At 39.6% G+C, this 22261-nt stretch overlaps 1 protein-coding gene across 1 annotated transcript in view; it reads right to left on the minus strand.

Moving 5' to 3' along the window:
• Positions 1-22261, minus strand: part of LOC101852143 (protein unc-80 homolog) — a gene marked incomplete in the record, with an annotated part of 118801 nt that continues 96540 nt past the window's right edge. Inside the window, 6 exon segments of the mRNA XM_035972391.1 lie at positions 1-7580; positions 15444-15461; positions 16264-16604; positions 19914-20063; positions 20369-20548; positions 21716-21880. Of these exon segments, the coding sequence (XP_035828284.1) occupies positions 4689-7580; positions 15444-15461; positions 16264-16604; positions 19914-20063; positions 20369-20548; positions 21716-21880 (3746 nt within the window).

Below are 22261 nucleotides of genomic sequence, written 5' to 3' on the forward strand. Positions count from 1 at the left end.
TTGTATTTTGAACTAAATTTTATTGTTTTGATCACCATGTCATGCTATGTTATGAAATATTGAGCCTCTTCTGTAATTATGGACACGGTACTCCTAATGGAACTGTAATTTAAATACGATGCTGCTGGCTCAAGGAACATGAAAACACTATCCATGGGGACACGTCTAGCATTAACACGAAAAACCAGAAAATAATCAGCACACAAAAATGTTTCAACCCTTTCCCTTCAGTCGCAAAGATGCACCCTTCTGTAAGCATTCAGGATCACATGACAAGACTAAAGATACACAGACAGACTGGGTCGAGTTTGGATTTCATCATCATACAGCATGAATGAAAAACAATTATTGCTTATCTTTTCAAAAGGTCACAGTTTCTATTAAAAGAATGTGAAACTATTCTTAAACATCAGAACACAGAGTATCTGCCATTTTTTAAAATTCAATTTTTGTCTGGAACATCACTCAGTGCAATGAAATATTTTGGCAACAGATTTAATCATCAGCAATTATACAAAAAGTATACAAAATTTTAAAATTTGACAAAAAACTTGTAACAAATACAGAAATATGTCTTAATGGATCTGATTGCATTTCAACTATTTCAACTACTATCCAGAAGTCGTCCTGAGGGTTCTGATACTGATGTCATCCATGAATTGAGGCTGATCACAAACTTAGTAAAAAGTAAACAAATAGACCTAACGTGATCAAAGTAATGAAATGACGCTTTCTTTCAAGAGGCTGGTAGTGATGCTGAAAGAAGAAAAACATTATTTTTTCACTTAACTTTCTTTATTGAAGTTAAGAAGAGCAGAATTTATTATTAAGCTTGTTGTCAATTTGTTATAGTAAGGAGCTGATATCTTTGTACTACTACCCAGATTCTGGGAAAAGGAGATGGGGGGGTGTATTAATTACCAAAGTTCAAGTTCAGCAGGCTCCTCTGTATAAGGTAGAGAGATGAGACATGAGAATCCAGAAGAGCGTTTTCAGTGAGTGTCACATGTGACATTATTAACTCAACAGAAGTCCTGGTTCGTTTTACTCGGCTGTTCTTGCTGTTTTAGCTATGGCTGGGAGATCCTCCCATCATTACTCCTAAAGGACTGAATCTGCTCCCACTCAAATATAATATACAGTACAGCCTCAGAAAACCAATTTTTAAAAATGGTTTCAAAACAATTTGTTATGTCCACCTGTTCAATCTGAGTTTTTCTCTCACAGTCCCTAAAGTGACATACCGTATATAGTGTGGCATCCTGTAAAGAGCTCAACCGTTACCATACTTATTTTCCATCGCCATCAAAACATGTACTCTTTTGCCACTGGACAAATGGTAATACGACTTATAATTCTAGTTATATGTAATATAGACTGTAAAGCGCATAGAGCTTGCAGTTGAGCAGGAAATTACGCTCCACAGATACTATCTATTACTTTTTTCAGTTACTGTTTAAGTTGTTCTGTTTAATAGAGCTGGGAACAATACCCAAAACATTACTTAATTACAAGTCCAACACCAAGCCTAATAGACAAGGGAGCCCAAAGCCTTCTGACATATTACATGAATCAATGTAGGCCTCAGCTCAGACTTGTTTCTAATCTACAAAAGCCATAAAAAACAGTGGACATTTTTTTAAAAAGTCTCAGCATCAATGCTCTCCTATCTCTCGTGAGATGTGGTGTAGTTCTTGTAAAACTCATCTATTTCGAAACAAAAAAACAAAATCACTTCATTTTCACAATGAAAAAACTACCATGGTCAGTTAATTTATAAAAATAAGTTCAGGTAATAGTTCCAGTCGCTTACTGGCCAAGTTTAAGATTTCCCCCAAAATATTCTCCAACCTAAAATAATGAAACAAAATCCACATGTGTTTATGTATTTCTGTGAAAACAAGGCAAAGAAATAAAAAAAAAGTAGTAAAGAGACGGAGGCAAATTTCTTCCAGTCTCCTGCACAAAAAGTTATTCTAGAGCTGGCCATTTTGTGATAGACATACTACGAAACAAAGAGAAGCAATGAAGTACAAGTACCATGCAAAATGTGTTGGTAAATAATTCTAAAATTATGCTATTTTGTGCTCGATTATTGGGTATAGTGTAGTGCAGAAAATATGACAGTGCTGTGAACTTGTTTTCAATTGAGTGTTCATATTATCAGCAAAATTTGTGCCATTATGCAATGTATCGTTTCTATGATGATATTGGGTATAAGTAAAGTGTAGCCCCGTTCTTTTAATTACCTGACCTGGTGCGCAACCAGGGATTACAGGGGGGTTTCAGCAAAGTCTTCCAGGAGCTAGAAAAGGTGGGCTGAGATTGTCATGATGTGCAAAGATATGGGGGCTCATACTTTACTATTACCTGATATTACCACTAATCATTCCTTTGACTACAGCATTCAGTGCAAGATTTACGGTAGGTCACGCAATATCGCGTGTCTGTGCAGTGAAATGTCTTTGTATAGAACTACAAGTGTTATATCAGTGTCATCAGGCTGACTATCAAAGAATATGGGTCGATGCAGAACCCCAAAGCAGTGATTCGACATAACGGTAAAAGTGTGTAAGGGGAAACAGGAGAGGTTACAAGGTTCCATTATATTGCACATGCCTTAATTGTATAAAATATATATATATGCACAAGTTGAATATAAAAAAAAAAAAAAATTAAAAATCACCTCTTGCTTTTAACCACAACTGACTGAAATTTTTAAAAATATGTATACCTGGTACACATGAAAATGATACAGATAACACATACACGACAGACAAAGATAATACCCGGTACATCGTCTTGGACCAACATGGAAGTCATTGTAAGTTTCTGTAAGATTCTAAACAACAACTTTTATTGCTACGCTGAGTTATAAGAAAATGCTTAACAAGTATAATTTTTATCACACACTAGGAGTTGAAGTGAATTCATGAATACCACAATCCTGACTGAAAATAATCACACTCTGCTAGGAAGCAGATTACAATAACAGTAACTTTGACAAAGAAGTAGAATGAACACACCACAACCGATAGCGCCCCCACCCCCCCCCCCCCCCTCGACCCCATTTTTTTTTTCTCTCTTTCAGGAGAAGTGCAGGAAAAACTCCACCAATTTAGCAGAATACTTTAACTCATGTTATGTTACACAGTTTTGACCACAGAGAGTCTTCAGCTTTTATAGAACAACAACAACAGCATGACGTCTACAGCAACAAAAACTTCTGCAGAACTATGATCCAACAGCAAATCTAACAGTAACAGCATCATAGTTATAGTAATCACAGGAAATCTCTCTCCTCTCTTTCTCTCCAACTATCTAATACCCTTCAAGAGAACATCCACAACAACAAAAATAACGTGTGTTTGTCCTTTAAAAATAATCAATTTAACCTTAAAGTCGGACACAGCTACTACTCATTTTCACATTCAAGTTACGAGCGTAGATAAAAAAGAAAAGGGGCTTATACTTTAAAATATAATATTCAAGAAAAATATAAAAGGAAAAAGGCTAATACTTAATGAGTAACGTAATGCTCAAGCCACATCTATATAGGAAAAAGAGGGCGAATACTTTAAAGATATAATATTCAAGCCAGATCTAAAAGAAAAAGAAGGCTAATACTTAATAATGTTGTGTCAAGACAGATCTAAAAGAAGATGGGTTAATATTACACATTGTTCAGCGATTACTTTCAGCTTCATACTCTAGCTAAGTGATGTGTTGGTCGCGCAAATCCGTCATCCTTGAGACAAAGTACATTAGTACCCTGAAAAAATCCCAAATAAACCTTTTAGTGAAAAAGGGGCTTTGGAAAGTGATAATTTTTGTGTTCAAATAAAAAAGCGTAAGGACCACAAATTTAAATGAACAGCATACACGTATGTACCCGGTTTTTATTTTTCTACCTCATACTCATTTTTAACTACAGGTTGTATTGGTAGTACAGTTACAAAAGCTACCATTCCTTGCAGGGATTTCCATGACTTCCAACTACATTTCACACTCAAGTAAACCAGGATAGGATCTTTCAAGTCTCGCACATGTGTAGAATTTAGAAAAATTAAAAGGGCGACGATAATACGTCAGCTGAGTACAATCATATTTCTTGGATTTTTATTAATTACAACAACAAAAAATTGATATTTTTGTTAAAGTATAAAAAGTATTACAATTTAGATAATTTAGGGAGCAGTATATATAGATCAATCATGCTGAAATAATACATTGTACTGAAACAACTTTAAATAGTAATAGTATGTATACAAAAGTACAAAGGGAATTACATAAATTTTGAAATAGTAAACTCACCAAAACAATAACAAGAAACTCTATATATTTAAACGGGTAGCTCACCAATACAATAAGTAACTCTCTTTAAACAGTAAGCTCACCATAACAACATCATTATACAGGGCACAGACAGAGGTTCACAAGTGGCAAGTCATCTTTAACAAGTTACAAGCCTGGTATAGTGTAGTACATCTCACATAAGGCGCACTATCTATGCAATAGAATTTCCAGAACATACACGGTGGACAAAACCAAAAAAAACTCTGGCCTATCACAAGCAAAAAATGGGAATATAAAATGTCGTATTACAAAAAGCAGATAGCCTGTGACATTATTATTGCACATTCTCTGAAAAACAACAAAGATTTTCAGGGAAAGTGGCACCCTTATCATTACACAGCATCAGGGATATCTTCATCGGCGTAGTACAGAGAACTCAAAGACTGACTTTTCTCCTCATCCCGCAGCAGAGAGGAGCTTTCGTTTGCGCTAAGCGAATCGGAAGAGTCGCAACGAGCGACATAAACGCTAGATGACAGGGGGCTACGAGCTCTGTTGTGATGTGGACTCTCCTCTGACCTCAGAGTGGAAGAAGACCTTGAACTTCCATCATATGATGTTCTCGAGTCGGGGTAAATGGAAGATCTTCCGTCGCTGCGCGAGAATGAGCGAGAGTCGCTACCGCCGCTACTGGGGGTGCCTACAGGGGACCGACCCAACTCGCCTAGAGGGGAGGACGGGCGGTAACTCATGTTTGGTCGAGATATCGGAGAAGTGTAGGAGAGAGGCGGAGGGGAGGACACCCCCTCATAACTAGATCTAGACGACAAAGGGGAGGTGTAGGTATATGCAGGTGGACTGAATCTTTTCGAGTGTAAAGAAAAATTGGAACCTGTCTCACTTTGAGTGGATGGAGAAGGGGAATAACCTTGAGGGCCGCCACTCCTTGTCGAGGACGAAGGGTCGCCAACGGTAGTTTTCTTCTCAAAGTTACTAACCAGACCACGCACACCAGGTGGTCGGTATGACGGTGGACTCTGTAGCTTGACCAACTGACCATCTGATGTCGCCCCAGGAGAAGGCCCTCGCTGACCAGGAGAGTTACGGTCTCTCAGATCCAGACTGGTCGGTTTCGGCGGGGGGATCAAAATACTATCACCTTCTGTTTGTGCTGCAGAAGGTTCGGATCCTTGATTGGCCCAGGCTGTGGACTTTGTCGCTGGCTTGTGCCGGACTGCTACAATTGGTTTATTTTTGTCTCCGGGACTGATCCAACTGCCACCAGCAGACCCTGTGGAGTACGGGTACGACTTTGGGTGACTAGTGCCTGTTGACCCTTCTTGTAGAGTCATCCCTGCAGATCCATCCATCTTGGGGGAAGACGGTCTTCCATACTTTGTGACATCACGAGTAGGAGAGGTCAACGGTGAAGGGTTCCTCCATCTTCCACCATATTTATTGGTGTTATCACGAGTGGGAGAGGTCAGAGGTGAAGGACTTTTTGACCTCCAATCATTTCTCTGGTAACGATAAGGGCTCATGCTCCTAGCCTGATGGCCTCCTCCTGTACTGCCAACGCCATGTCTGTCTACACCTTCAGGTGAGAAAGCACGCCGCGGTGGAGGGAACGCCATTGTCACACGAGTCGGGCTGTGATCAGGGGAGAGAACTCCGTAGTTCATTATAGGGATGTGGGTTGGGGAAGAAAGAATCGAGCTCTGAGAGCTGGTGGTGGAACTGTAGGTCGGTTTTTGTCGCGAGTCGGAGGAGGAGCTAAACGAAGGTTTTCGCACCGGGGAACCATGGGAGGAGGAACTGAATGATGTCTTACGCTGGAGGCTGTCTTGTGGGGAGGTGTAGCCTGTACGGTGGCTCGGGGTGTTACGGTAGCTGACGAACAGCTTATGGGTGGGGGAGTCGGTGGAGGAGGAGCTGTACGAGACTTTGCGAGTCGGAGAGGTTTGGGAGGAGCTGAACGACGGCTTACGGACAGGAGAGTCATTGGGGGAGGAGCTAAAGGAAGTCATGTGACTTGGTGACGTTTGGGTGGAGGACCCACTTATGGATGTTTTGCGGATCGGAGAGTGTGACGGGGACATTAACGGTGGTGAGGTAGAAGGGACTCCAGACAGAGGGGTATGAGGCTCGTGTTGGGATGTCATAGATGTAAGAGAGCTTCTCTGAGGGGGGTGAGGAGGTTTCTGCGGTACAGGCTGTGATAGACGTGTTGGGGACAGGAGGGCTGGGGCTGTGCTAGAGTACTGTGACCTCTGACCTTGATTAGACACAGCACCAGTTGGAGGCTGACTGTAGGTTTGGGGGTGGGTACTTGGAGAGAAAAGCTTCTGCTGAGCCTCCATGTTCTCTGTGCCAGGCGTTGAGGGGGGAGAGCTGTAAGATTTTATCTGCTCAAGAGCCGAACTCGCAAATGGGACTGTGTCTTGTAACACAGGCGATGCGACTGCCCCTTGGGGTTTACGAACAGCTGCCCGGCGGCTCGGGACAGCACTGGAAGCCAACGGAGGCCCCGAAACTGGACTAAACACAGGGGAATTTAGCAAAACTTGACTTGTTGGCGACTTCGGCCCACGGTCATTTTCCTCTTTTGCTGGACTGCTTATACTATCAGGTAATCTTTTCGCGGAGGTCGGGGAAATAACGGTATCGAGGGAAGAGAAGGACACAGAACTTTCTGTAGCAGATCTACCCTTATCAGAGCCTCTACAGCTGCTCTCTAGTGACTGTGAGCTCTCAGTGCCAGAAATTCGGGTAGAAGAACCAGGGAAAGATTTCCCAGGCAAGTCAGAACTTTGAGCTCTCTGAAAAAACGCGTCTGATCTCGACTTTCTTTGTTCTCCCGAGGAGCCGATTCTTCGGCGTCCAGGTCTGTCTCCTTTGTCAGCAACCACACTGCTGGTGGCTTCGGGATATTGCTTCAGCTGATGAGTTTCGGTGGCACCGCCTTCAGGAGAAGGCAAGGCCGCTAGCTGTTGAGCCGCATGAGTCGCCAACTTGGAGTGGTAGGCGTCTCTATCCACACTCTGCGTTTGCTCGCCGCTGTGTAGGCTCATGCTGTGTTCCTGGTGTCCCTTCCTGCGATGGAAACTATGTCGTGGGCTGACTGATGGGCTGACGGAGGGTGACCGGGAGTGGACGATACGACCACCCTGGCGGTGGATTCGTCCAGTCCTCGTCGTGGTGTTGTTACGGTCCTTCTGACTCGTTGGGGAGTTGCTTGGGTCATCGTGGGACTTTGAGCGCTGCAGGAAGCGTGCGCGTGCAGACTGCAACACAAGGCACCACGAGGAGAAAGGAAAAGAAAATAGAAGAACACAAGTAGTAGCAAGAATGAGAGAAGGTCCTGAGAAAAAAGTCGAACTTGAAACACAAACATTTTACGGAGTATAGAAAGATGTAAAAAAGAGCACTAGGATTAAAAAACATAATGTATCAGCAGTTTTAGTAATGCTATGAGTTTAACATTTATTTAAACAAAAGTAAGTGAAGAAATTATGAAAGGGAAAAGGCAGAGCTCGCTTAATTGAAAAAATGGATAATCCTCGAAGATGTTTGGTTTTCCAAGACCTCAAAACACTTTTAGCAAAATATGGCAATGTTCTGACAGAGCAGCAGTATTAGGAATAGAATTTAGTTTCTCAAGACCACCAATACTATAATAGTCTTGGGCAAACAGGAAAGAAATTGCAAGATAACAGAGTACAAAATCACATCCTTATTAAGTTAAGTTAGAGACCAAGGTGGAAATTGTATATTTCTCAAAAAGACTAGTAATTGAACAGTAGTTTACAACGACTTCATATATGATAAAGGCTAAATTCCGCCAGTGGCAACAGATTAGTTTTATTAGTAACAATGAAAAGAAGCAGAGTTAGACGACCACACCAAAGAGCTCACCAACCACTCGCTTTTAGAGAAAGATAAGAGAACGTTGTACAAGTATGCTCACAAGTACATGCTTGAAGTGAAACAGAAGTGTAAATATCTCAGAATTGTACCAACATTAGTTTTACACTGAGCTAAGGACGCAAAAATTTTAGAATTTTTAAAGCCTTACTAAAACCTAAAAAGCTAAATACAAGCTGTGATAGTTACAGTTTTGTTTTTATTTCAAGCCAGTAAAAAAAGTTTTGTTTGGGTTCAACACAAAGACAATGAATATAATACAAAGCTATCTCATTACTCCTGTTCCTCATTGCGCTAGACGCTCTGTAATTATTTCAAATATGTTTTGGTTACCACTGTTGAACCTGAGACGATCACCCATTGCCAGGAGAAAAATGATCATCTTAGATAGGTGGTCCTCTTAGACAGATAATTGTAGAAAAAAAAAGCGCAAGAGGGAAAGTGGAAAAGGGTTGTTCGTTTAGGTGGATGTCTCCGACATTTGGATGTTAGACCAGGTTCGACTGTATTTCAGTGAATTTTTCAAAGATATCTTAGATCTTATTCCTTTGAATATCACTAATAAAAACATACATTGACCACAAGACATGAATCAGCTCTTCGCAGTTCGATTTCACTCACCGAAAGCATTAACATTGACGCGTGCAATGTAAATTTCGTTTCACACCCACAGAACACCAAACTTACACTTTTGTTTCACTACAGCGCCACACATGTACATAAAGCCTTCACAACAAACAGTTGTCCTTCCATGACAAGGCCCACCAGTGCCAGTGGGAGACAGCACACAAGGCTGCAGGTGCTCATACACCACACACACACACACACACACACATATACACACAAACACACACACATACACACTCACAACATCAGCAGCACAGTTTCTTCAACACACAAAAGCGAGGGATCCAAACAGTTGAGATTCAAAAATTCATTCCCTATGGCAACAAATAGCTCTACCTGCCAAGAGAACAATTTTGTACTAGTGGTGGGAACATTTTCATGCAGTAACGAGTAGACATATAGTGACTTCCATATATTCATACAAGTGGAACACAGCGCAGCCCCGCACAATCCAAGACCATCGATAATTTTGAGAACTCCGTCCAAAGGAAGTGGTGTAAAGCATTACACTCCTTCATTTGTGTCAAACAAAACCTTGTCAATCAGTACAAGAGTAATTATTCTTATACTGGAAACTGGAAAAAATAAATCATTATGACCAAGGAGCAACCCCCCCCCTCCGCCCTCCCCCCCCCCCCCCCCCTTTAGTTCAATCCTTCAATAATCCACTACAACTTACACTCAAAAAGTGGGAGAGCAGATTAAAGTGTGATTTTCACAAAATATTGTATCATAAGTTTATCATTATCATCTACCAGTATCATTCTTTCATCAACACTGTGCGACCTAACTGGAATTTTTCAACTTTTAACCATGATGAAAAGGAAAAAGTGATTAGAATAAGATATCAAGACTAAAAGCTCAAACAGCAAGTTTTCAAATAAAAAGAGAAAAATAATGAGAAAGACAGTTAAAGGAAGCTTTTCTTGACATGGCTCATCAAGAAAATCAAAAGAGACAGGAATCATTAAAGAAGGACAGAGACAGTCCTAACAAATTGTTACCTATACATGGCATTTTCAAAGAATGGAGCAGTAAGAAGACGTGAGAAGTTGAACTATTTAACAACTTGACGAGCATGCTCAGGTTCTTTAATGAATTCGCTATACAAAAGTTCAGGTCCGATGCTCTCAAAACAAGCATAGAAACGTCACGAATTTGAAAATTGCCTTATTAGCCGAAATTGTTCCTTTTTCTAAAAAATATTTAACATTGTAAATCTGCAGGGTTTTTCAACAGGTAGCTGAATATACAAGTAGTTCATTCTTCTCCCCTGTAATATCAAACAAGCCACAGACATGTTTGGGGTCATTTGGTGAGTGGAATTATTCCAAGTTACCAAACTCTGAATGCTTCAAATTCCACTCACAGTTCTGAAAGGAGACTAACATCACTAAAATAAGGGGATCAAGCTTCAAAATGCACAAATAGTTTGTGTTGTAATCTATGTTGTGTTCTGTGAAACAATGCCAAGGACAAGCATGCAGATGTTAAGACAATGCAAAGACAAAACACTTGGACAGTTTTTCAACTGTAATTCCTTTAATTACGAGCAGGATCACAGCAAACACATAGACATTGTTAACAAAGACAGTGTCAAATGTCAGTGTTAGTCAATGAGCCGACAAACTGAGACGTCTTCTCTTTCTAATATTATTATCTCTAATCTTAACACATAACACTAGTTAGACAGACATCACAAGCCAACTACCGACTACGACACCATCAAATTGTAGCATTATAAATAGAATAAATGATGAACGGACTTAAAATCTACAATCTAGAACATGTTTAAGTTTAACTACTCTGCTTAATTTAACCAACAAAATACACTAGAATGAGAAAATATCTCATTCGTAAATAAAAGGCACGTCAATCAATCACATGAGTTCTAGTACAACTTCCAACAGATATAGCAGCCCAAAAGACACCTGGACCATTCAAGTAGGCTACTGCGAGGAATAGATGTCACCAACTTTCAAATCAGTTAAATAATTTGCAAGGTATAGGACCTTTAATTTAACTTCCATCTCTAAATAGAATTATAAGGAAAAGGTGAAGGCAAGTCCGAAAACCCCTTATTAATTAAACAACAGATACAAAAATTCCTTGTTGGAGACTTGAACTAGGGGTCATCCACACTCCGGTCAAGCAGGATACTAATTGAGCTTAAGGCACATCACACATCCCAGGCACACACTCATTTCAAAAGTAACCCCCCAAAAAATTTTCTTAACCCTATCCGTACGTTGTGTTTTACTATCGTATCCATACGACGTGGGGAACTCTATGTCTCCACTTTCCAAAGAGGAAATTTACTCGTTAATTCGATCCGTATGCTTTGCATTGCAGTCTGTCAAAATAATTTTTTGAGAAATACTGAAAGTTTTGAAGAGACCTTCATACTAGAAGAATTCTAAAATGTGAAAAATACAACCCCGGAGGTACAAAATGACCCCAGGGCGTACGGATAGGGTTAATAAGCAAATTGGGTATTGGGCCCTATTAACTCACTCACTGTGAGGAGCTGACTGAACAGCTCAGTATCTTCATGGTTACAGCAAGCCATATCATTGGCTTGAATATATGACTCTATAAATAAACTAATCCAAACTATACTTTCCAAAACAGTAGGTCTATCTATATTTTGGTATGAAACTATTCATTTTTTTCAAATTTCCTATCAATTTTCTTGTATTTGAGGTATTATATGTTATTTTTGCTAAAGTAAACAAGAAAATTAGTGGAAACCATCTTATGTTTACAGAGTCACGACTTGCGGCTAAAATTTTGGCAATCTGGACTACCTCAGCCCTGTTTTGCACAACAACATTCCCTTCACTCTACAACAGGTTGATACCCAAAATTAGTGCTGTTCGCTTATACTTAGTATTGGTCCTAACATTTCAATCAAGGTAAAAATCTTCCACGGCACAAGTTTCAACACTTGTTTCCTATAAACTTTTTTATGAATAGTCTGCCTTTTAAAAAATTTTCTAGAGCCACTTAGTGAAGAAATGCCTATGTGCTACTTACTTTAATCACTTGCTAAACTCAAAACTAAACAAACAGTCGATTTTTTTGAAAAATTCATAATTTACTATTGCAGCCCAGTCTTATTTCTACATAATTTCATTAATTACAATGTACGGCAATGCAATTTGCATGTAACAGTATATTTGATCTGAGTCTCATAGCTCATAATGACAGTCCAGCGAGTTCGTTTGTAGTCCACATAGCAAGACTTAGATCGATGGCTCCATGCAAAACTCCCACAAATGCCATTTTGTAATTTGGGTTTGCTGCAGTCTTGCACCCAGCCAATGAGATAATGTGATGGATACAAAGGAAGTGCCTTAGCTGAACCAATGTAGCCTGTGTTTTTTTTATAACGGAATGCTAGTGTCAAAAAGTATTTGATGGGACCCATCTAACTTTGTTTCATACAATGATTATAAGTATAACTTGAACGGAAATAAATATGATTACAGTAACAAAGATTTTAGAGTTGCAAAACTAGAACACTTGTACAAATTTCAGCTAGCTGCCGTCAACATCTTTCAAACTGAGACCGGACATCAATGAAATGTCAAGACATTTTTTACAAATTACCTTTGCAATTGTCTTTGCTTCATTTGCATATCTTTATTCAGTAGTAACAATTTTAGCATCTTTATCATAATGAAAAATGAATTATAATTGTGCTGCGAGTTTCTCAGTGTGTGTCTTTTTTTTTTAATTTAATGCATCAACATCAAGCTTCTGAGATATGAATTAAAAATGCAACATGCTTCAACTTAATTGATCTGTAGAAATATTCAACTTTTGTCTTATTTCTTGTCACGTAAAGATTAGTGTGGTGGTGAAAGCTCAGATTAAAAGAGGACAAAACATTAGGGAGAATAAAGACTTATCAAAGCCCACTCAAAAGAGGACCATAAATCACACTTCAAAAGGGAGCATCACTCTGTGCCTACCAAAGCAGATTCTTGTTGTAGTGAGGATGCTCTAGACGGTGTCCACTGTAATCAGAATAAAAGCACTTGAATTCCACTGAAAACATGGGCACCTTTCCCTTCCTTGAGGGTGTTTAGCAAAAACAACTTGCCATTGTTAAAAAAACAACTGTTTCAAGCAATATAATATCAAACAGCAATTCTTTACAAAAGAACCACATGAAATAAAAAATAAATTCTTTTTGAGGAATCAAAAATGCGATTAATGTAAAATTAAATTAAATTAAATGAGATAAAGATACCAGGAGATCCTCATGCCATGCTGATGCTAAAAAATTTTGAACCCCGGTAGCCAAGTAGTGAGTCGATTTAGTGACAATAACGTGTCAAACACTGTAAAGTGACAATAGCGATCGACTTTAAGGGTGGTCCTTGGGCAAGATATTTTGACTTTCGTTCAAAGAACAGGGAGCCACACAGGGATGCAGGTTCAACTAGCAATGATGCTTTGCTATGAAATAGTTAACTTGTAAATGTATGTCATGGTTTATATGATTCGTATTTCCTTATAAATTGCATTGTATGACAAATTTCCTATGAAAACAAAAAAGATGTTTACTTTTTTTCTCGATAATTGTCCTTTGAAATCTATCGGTAACAGTTGAATACTTCAGGCCACAGCAATTTTATTGCTGTCGATCTCCTACAGCTAAGAAACGACTTTCATTAAAATACTTTCTCGGACAGCTTCACATGGACTATTAGTTTATTAGAAGTAACACATTGAGATCAGCCTTTTTTCTTGTACGTTGAGTAGAGTACGGACTCGGTTTTCTGGCATACCAACATGATAACTGCCAGAGTTGTTCTGCAGCAAGAATTAAAAACAAAGGTTGTGATGCTCTCCTAAATCAGCACCAACTGTAACAGCATGGTGCCCCTCACTTTCTCAATATATTACATTCACACTTCACTTGAATACATCTTTTCTACAAAGAGAACTAATCTATACTCATGACTGCAGCAACTGTAGTCACTAAAGAAAAAATGAGTACATGAAAGATCATTATTTATAACAACAAACAAAACACGACGGATCATACAATGAATGATTGTTAGTAAAGCTGTAAAAGTAGCCCGAGACTCATCTCTTTTTCCGCTGGCTACGAGTAAAGTGTAAAGTATAAGGCAAAAGGACCATAATCGACATTAATTAAATACCTGGAAAAACATGTCACAGTGGTGTTAAGTCACAACACTCAGCCAACAATGCTCTCGCGACACAAACACACCATACAGCTCAGGGTGGGGGGTGGCTTCATGCTAGCTGACAAACATCCTCCGGCAAAACCTCTAGCACATTGTCAGGAGATTTTTTGGGTTTGTTTTGTTCTTTATGCAAATCTCCTGGCACAATCATGATGTCAGGGCGACTTTTCTTTTTTCTTTATACAAATCTCCTAGCACAATTTCAGGGCGATTTTCAAGCAAATTTATTTGTACAAATCTTCTAGAACAAGTTCAGAGCAACTTTTTTTATTTCAAAAAAATTTTTAAGCAACTATTCTAGCACAAAGTCATAGAGTTACTTTTCTTCCTTTTGCTTGCTATGCAAATTTTCTATTATTATGTCATGGTGACTTTCTTCGTTCAGTTTCCAAAGACTCCACCTACAGACCAGAGAAAACAACCATAAAAAAATAAATATGCTCTATTTAAGTTCACTGGCCCTGAGAATATATCACTTTAAACTGTAACTTTTTCCAGTACAGCTAAGTCAAAAATATATTGTGTCTTCATCTCACTACAAATAAAAATGTAGCGGTCAAGTTTTGGAAACAATTAATTACTAAACTAAAAATACTAACATGTCAGATTCAAGAAACGAACATTCCATATCAGATCATTTTTTGAAAACAGTCAATTTGGCAATCAAAATCGCACTAAAGCTATACTTAGTATATTTATAAATTAAAAAATGAAATCGTTAATAATGGGCTCCTAATCCTACAGACATCGAGGCAGCAAACGTCATGGTATGACAATATAAAGATATCGCAGGGTCCCACAACTGTTTCTTTCCTCACAATGGTCACAAAGGAGTGAGGTATTCTTTCTGCCAAGAAATCCTGTAGACTTTCTATTTAACAGCTGGTTTTTCAACATCTGCATAAGCAAACATATGATACCGAGTGGAACTACAACACAGACCTTGTGCTGACAACAAATTCTCAGTACGATGCATGAATGCTGAAAAGATACTCGGATAAAAAAAATCATTGGCCGACAGTGTAACGTGTAATGCCAGTCGGATGCAGAGTTACCCACAACAAAGCACATGCACACAACTTATTTTTGGCTCAGGGATGAATGGAAATGAATTAAATAGGTTGAACTCAATTTACATGCTAAACCGACTTGTCAGCAGCTATAAGTTTAATGGTTTAAGAAAACGAGTAGGGAATTAATTAAATCAGCAATGTAGCAAAATGTTAAGCAAACCAGACAAGCTTTATCAGCTCGAAAACAAAACCCATGACATTCTGCAAACGCATGACAATAATACAGGGGTAGAGAGCAGAAACCACAGACGATGGACATAACAGGTGGCAAGAAACAATTGAATTGCTCGCTGCTTACTTGAACCACAGCATGATGCTTGCGTGAGGAGGAAATTACAGAATGTCATGTAGCTAACTTGTTATGTCATGTAGTTCACTAATTTTGCCAACTAGTGAACAACATATGAGCCAAGCAAACGCCCATCAGCATTTATGACTTTAAAATGTGGTTTTTACTGCAATTACAAAAGAGAATTTAAAGGCTAGGTTGTTTCACAAAGCTGACGTCTTTGTACAACTCAATGTTGTAGAATTTGTGCCTGATCTTTATCTGATTGTATTTGGTAGAGTTGATGTTGTAAAGAATGGTAGGAGCAAAATGCTACATTATGAATACCACTACAGAAATGTATGTACAATGTCAATATTGTTGGCATTACAGTGGATATTTCTAAACACCAACTTGTACTACACTGTGGACTTGAGAACTGGTGCTTCACTCCTAAAGTGGCAGTGACTACAAATTCAGGCCAAGCTTTGCATCAATCTCCTAGCATCTTAAAACTGTCTGTCAATATGCCCCAAACTGACCAATTTGTGAGAGCCCACAACTGTAAGTCCCCAAAAACTCATAATTCTTAAAAAGGTTGTCCCTTTTTGTAAAGTGTCATCAGTAAATAAAACGAATTCCTAAAAAATAAAAGAGAAACTGGATTTCAGTCAGAGGAATGAAAGAAAAAGCGTACACACATTCTTCTACTTCTTTTTTTTTCTCCTTCTTCTTCGTTTGTGGAATACAAACAGGGCATGGCCTAAATACAAAACTTGACCTGAGAAACACCAAGCATCTACTCTACAACTCTCTTAGCCCATCACACCCTGGAGGCGTTTGGGTATACCTTCACTTCCACAGACTCGGGGATTGTCTCCACCGACCGCGCCATCCCCGACCCGCCTGGACGTCGCAGCTGGAACGCATTGTTGTTGCTTCCCCTGTCGTGGAAGACCACGGCCGTGTGAGATGGCGAGTCCTCACTGGCTGGGCCAGCATTCTCACCATCCGGGCCGTAGAAGTCGGGCCGACGACGGTGCGACATGAAGCGCGGCCGCATCGAGGTCTTTGTCTTCGCCCGTTTGATCTTGAATGTTTTACGGCTTTTGGCATCTTGCCGCTGGAGACGGTGGCCTCTGGGGTCTTCGCCGGCCGCCAGGGCTGTGGCTGCTTCTGATGCCATTCCTGCTGTAGATGTGGGGAAATGACGGGTAGAAACGCGGGGAAGGTCCATTTGGGAGTTTGAGGAAGGGGGGTGGGGGGGGGGGGAGATCATGTAAACCAGGGAAAGATGGTTTGTGCGTGTATTTGTGATGGGTGTGGGTGTGGGGGATAGTTTGGTGGTGGGGAGTGAAAATAGCAGACAGAAACAAAGAAAAGCAAAATGGTGGGGGGGGGGGGGGTTGGAGGGGGGTTTTTTTGTTTGAGGTGGGAGGAAATGCCCAAGGAAACAAGGGAAAGACAATTTATGATGATGAGAGAGCATCAAGGACATAAAGATGGAAAGGTAGTGAATTGACAGATAGGAACATGATGGCAAAACATGGATGGAAATATTAAAAGGTGAGGGGCAAGGGGTGTGAAAAAGTTAGTTTGTATGCTCGTAAAAGTAAAGAGAGTGCACTGACATAATAATAGCTATTTTGTGCTACGAAAAAGCAAGACAGACAGACAATCAATCAACAGGGAGAGCAAAAAAGAAGCAGGCTCTTGCAGGGGCATCCTTCAAGCATCCACTGAGTGAAAATGGCAGATAGAAACAAACAAAAGTAAGACTGTGTAGAAAGGAAAAAAGGAAAGAAAATGACAGACGGAAAAGAGGAGAAAGTTGGTTGAGGGAAGAAAAATACTGGAAAGGGGAGTTAAAAACCCAAGGAAACAGTTGTTTGGGGGCGGGGGGTAGGAGCAAAGGGTGTGTAATTACAAAAATGTCATTGCAACCCTATCAACATTATTCAGATCATTTAGGAGGTGGGCTACTTAAACCCTGCATGTCAGGGCCAAACCAATCTGAGAGGGAAACATTTCTGTAAAAAGACAGAGTTACTTGATCTTAAAAAACCTCCCCACACAGGACTCAAATTCATGTCTCTGTGTGTATAACGGAGAAGCACCTAACGGCTACACCACAGAAACCAGTAAAGGGAAGTAGGGAAAAGGATAGAAACAAAAGAAGAAAAAAAAAAAGAAAGACATGGGTGAGGATGGAAAGATGGAAACAAAGGAAGGACTGCCATTGGAGGGAAAGAGGGATGGTTGATGATAGTCACTTACTCAGCATCATTTTGAAGAAAGATTCACACCATTTTTCATTTTCCACTACTCTTCTAGAAAGATAAATATACTTTCTCACATTTAGAAAGAAACACACCCTCTCTCATTTTGAAAGATACACACCATCCATCATTTTCACAGCTAGATATCATAACAACGCTCATTCTGAAATATACCTACCATCTTTTACTTTGAAAGAAACAACACCATTTCTCATTTTGAAAGATACACATCATTACTCATTTAGAAAGATACACTGAGGGCCTGTACATCGACCTCAGCAAATTACAGAATTAAAAAACAAATTTTAAGAGCTGTGACCTATTCGTACCAGTCACATGGTCATAAAACAATACCATCAGGCATCTCCACTGGAAAAAATATTTGTGAGGCATCGTGGTCAAAATAATGAAATTGAAGAAATCTACATTTTTCTGTCGATTTTTTTGTTTTGGGCTCAATGCCTTTCACATTTATTTTAAAAACACTTTGCTGCATGAATTTTACTGAAAAACATTGATCAAATGCACAAAGACATAAATTTGTAATTTCCAAGGACATCTCAGCTTTGGAAGCCACAAACTTTGGTGGCCACTTTCTCGTTAACATCTCCTCCGACACAAGGCGACTCTTAACTCCTTCAATCACAAATATCTGGACTTCTACTCAAGATAGATGGGTATTTTGCTCATCAAAAGTGAGGAAAATGAACAGACTTTATGATTATACCAATAACTCCATATGCTAAAGATTTCGATGAGCTCCTGATTCAACCGTATCCTGACACATCTAAAGATGACTACCTGGAGTTGGTACACTTTAGATATACAAACAACTAGTAAGCATTAATTCATAAGCATTAATTGTGTCACGACACAGTGGAATAAGACACTCATCAGTTATGGGGCATAAGGAGTTGTTGGTATCATCTTAACTGATTCCGTCCATGATTTTTTCAGGCTCTGGACAGAGTTATTTTACCCTGCTCAGTTTTATTTAATGCATTACTGTGAAGCTCTAAGTCACTCTTATAGGTATTGTCATATACCAAACTGATGGGAATAAATAGAAAAATCTGTTTATATCAATAACAATGACCTATAATCTGTTTGTATTACATTTTCCTTCTGACAAAAACGAATGAGAAAAAAAAATTGCGCAACAGCTCTTCGAAAATTTCGACTTACCGCATTTTCTCAGCTCTACAAGTCCTAATAATCATAGGAATCAACACAACATTGTAGCGATATCACCCTAGCACACATTTATGCAAGAATTTCACAAATTTAGTTGAATATCTTTCTTTGAAGAGCCTTTTTATTATACCAGGCTCCGTGTTGTTTACCCTTAGATCTAGCCTGCATCGCAACAACAAAACAACAATTTTTGCAAGAATTTCGCGGAGTTTCGATCGATATTGGCGCTCAGAGATTGAGGTCAGGTTTGTTTACAAGTTCTACTTCCTTTCGACAACTTAAAAAGTAGGAACTATGTTAAAAAGTGCACCTTTGTTTCGGATTTTGTTGAGCCGCTCACAGCGGCCGAATGGACGCAGCGGAAAAACTCGAGCCGCTGTCAGCGGCCGAATGGACGGAATCAGTTAAAACTGGTTCATTTGCCTTGCTTTTGATGAAAACAATATCCATTTATCTTGGATATACGTCAAGATATTGGCGATTGAAGGAGGTGGGGGTCACCTGGTTTTAGAGGTAAAATAAAAATAAAAAAGTTCGTCTGCAGAGGAGAATACATCTTATGTAAAACAAAAGAAACAAAGATAAAGATAACTTGTGGCGTCTGATATGTCCAATGAGACCCTTTTTTGCCGATGAGAGTTTACTACATTATAAGTTTTACTTCCGCCTGTGGATGTGTACATTAATTCATTCATTAACAGTCACATCAATCGCCGTTTCGAAGAATAGGGTGCTGGGGAAAGTGTATTACACCACATACTTCATCCAGAGATTTTTTAAAATTCAACGGTTATTTTATAGGATGATGAACAAGTCTTTTATCAATACAAATTTAAAAAGGGAAATTCAAAAGAAAAAAACTCCATTCCACCTCTCTAGTGTACTGTAAGTGGAATAGGAGAGTTGCCACAGACCACTGTTAACACTAACTAAAAAAATAGGAACATTCCAATTTTCTTGAAATTCCACAAAATAATCCTGAAAAGTAGTAAGTACCCTACAGCCACTAACTAGTACACTGTCTCACCTCTACCGTTAGCAGTCTCTGTGTCCTCATTCTCGTAAACGACCTCTGCCATTGGGCCATCCACCTCGAGGCTGTTTTGTTTGGACAGGTTGCCACGGAAACGAATGGTGCCTTGTCGTTGGAGGAGTGGTGAGTGGGGAGCAACCATTTCTGAAAAAAATCATTTGGGAAGTCTGGAATTAAATGGATTCTCAAAATTTGGTATGATATGGATGAGAATGGTCAAGAAAAACTAATAAGATAAATTATATTCAATTAACTTTGAAAACACATTGGGACAAATTCGATTTTAAAACAGTGCCGAAAACTTAATTTTCAAAAATGGAATTAAAGGAGAACAAAAATCATGAAGAAAAATTAGATTAAAATAAATCAGATAAAATCATTAAGGCTTCTGAAAAACAAATCTTTACGACACCAGTAGGTTTTTTAAAGCAATTATAAAAAAAACTTACCAATGGTATCTTCGACAACGCTTTTCTTGGAGAACTTCTCCAGGATACAGCTGCCCTGCCTGGCCGTGATGCGTTTGCTGGACCTGGAGCGCTGTAAAGCAGGGCTCTCCTCCCCTGTGCTGACCGCCGAGGGCCGGGGCAGCGTGCCGGTGCTGGAGCTGGACTGGGACAACAGGGTGGCTGGGGACACACACAGAGAACGGGGGTTCGAGACTTGCCTGGCCTCAAATTTGCACACTCAAGATTCTGCAAATAACTTCTTGACAAATGAGTTTTATTTTGTATATGTTTCTTTTTTCTCCCTTTTTCAGTTGCATGCTCCCTGATTCCCATTATTGTGTTGTTAAGCTCAATTCTTAGTTTTAGTAAAGAGTTTTGCATCACTTGCAACACAATAAGGTCATAAGTAAGTGCCGAGGAATAGATTATGTGTTACAAGAGAGTAACATACACAAAAAAAGAAGGAGGAGAGATAAGGACGACAGATGTTTGATAGGAAAGAAGGAGCAAACGACACCAGAGCACCTGCCAACCACCCACGGCCTCAAATTTACACACTTAGATTCCACAAATAATGTCTTGGCAATGAGCTTTATTCTGTCTCTATTTTTGGGGGTTTTTTCAGTTGCATGCTCCTTCTATTACCATTTTTGTAGGGATAAGCTCAATTCTGACACAAAAAATAAATAAAGAAATAAACAAACATGAAGTACCTCCATTACCATTGCGTTACCATCATTGTATAGATGGGCTCAATTCTGACATAATAATATTAATGATAATTGTTTTTTGAGGCACGTTGACACAATATAGGTCATTTAGCCCACGGGCAAATGTAAGGCAGACATACAGAAACAATAGTGGGAAAGAAAAGAAGTGGGCCCAACCTGTGGCACCCTCCAAACATCTGCAATATAAATAATAGCAGTAATAATACTAATGTAAATTTATAGTGTCTGATCCCTTGAACGCTGTAAGCATTGCACAATACAGAATTATTATCTTATACAACTGACAAATCAAAAGACAGAATATCTTCATTGTAAGACCATTTCAAAACACGCACACACACGCAAGTACACACACACACACACACAGGTACACACACACACACACTATACACACTACACACTACACACACACACACAGGTACATACACACATGTACACATGATACACAACACCCAGACACACACACATTTTCACATATACCCAGTACACAAAAAATAAAAACACACACACACACGCAAGTACACACACGCGCAACTCCTATACCCACACACATTTTCACATATATACCCAGCAAACAAAAAACATGTTATTTTATAAAGAAATCAACGACCTATACCTCCATTGGAGCGTTTGATGAGAGAGGCATGGCTGGCTCTGGTTGGTCCAATAATCTCTGCGGCTATCTCCGTGATGCTGGCATGTGGGAGGCGGTCTGGCAGCTGGGTCTGGGAGAAGTCTGAGTGCTCGGTGGCGAATGTCGCAGTGCGGGATCTGTACGCTGCTGAATCCATGGCAGGGGAGATGTGAGGGGTAGAAAAAGAGAGAGAGGGTTAAAGAGGGGGACGGGGGGGGGGGGGGGGGGGGGGAGAGAGAGAGAGAGAGTGTGTGAGAGAGCTATACAGAGAGAGAGCTATACAGAGAGAGAGAAAGAGAGAAAGAGAGAGCTAAATGGAGAGAGAAAGAGTGAGATGCATAGCATGAAAGTTATACAGAGAGAGAGAGACAGAAAGAGAGAGAGAGAGAGAGAGAGAGAGAGAGAGACAGAGAGAGACAGAGAGAGACAGAGAGGGAGATACATAGAGAGAAAGCTATACAGAGAGAGATATATACATAGAGAGAAAACTATACAAAGAGAGAGCTACAGAGAGAGAGAGAGAGAGAG

The sequence above is a fragment of the Aplysia californica genome, unplaced genomic scaffold (genome assembly GCF_000002075.1).
Source record: "Aplysia californica isolate F4 #8 unplaced genomic scaffold, AplCal3.0 scaffold00022, whole genome shotgun sequence".
Taxonomy (NCBI): domain Eukaryota; kingdom Metazoa; phylum Mollusca; class Gastropoda; order Aplysiida; family Aplysiidae; genus Aplysia; species Aplysia californica.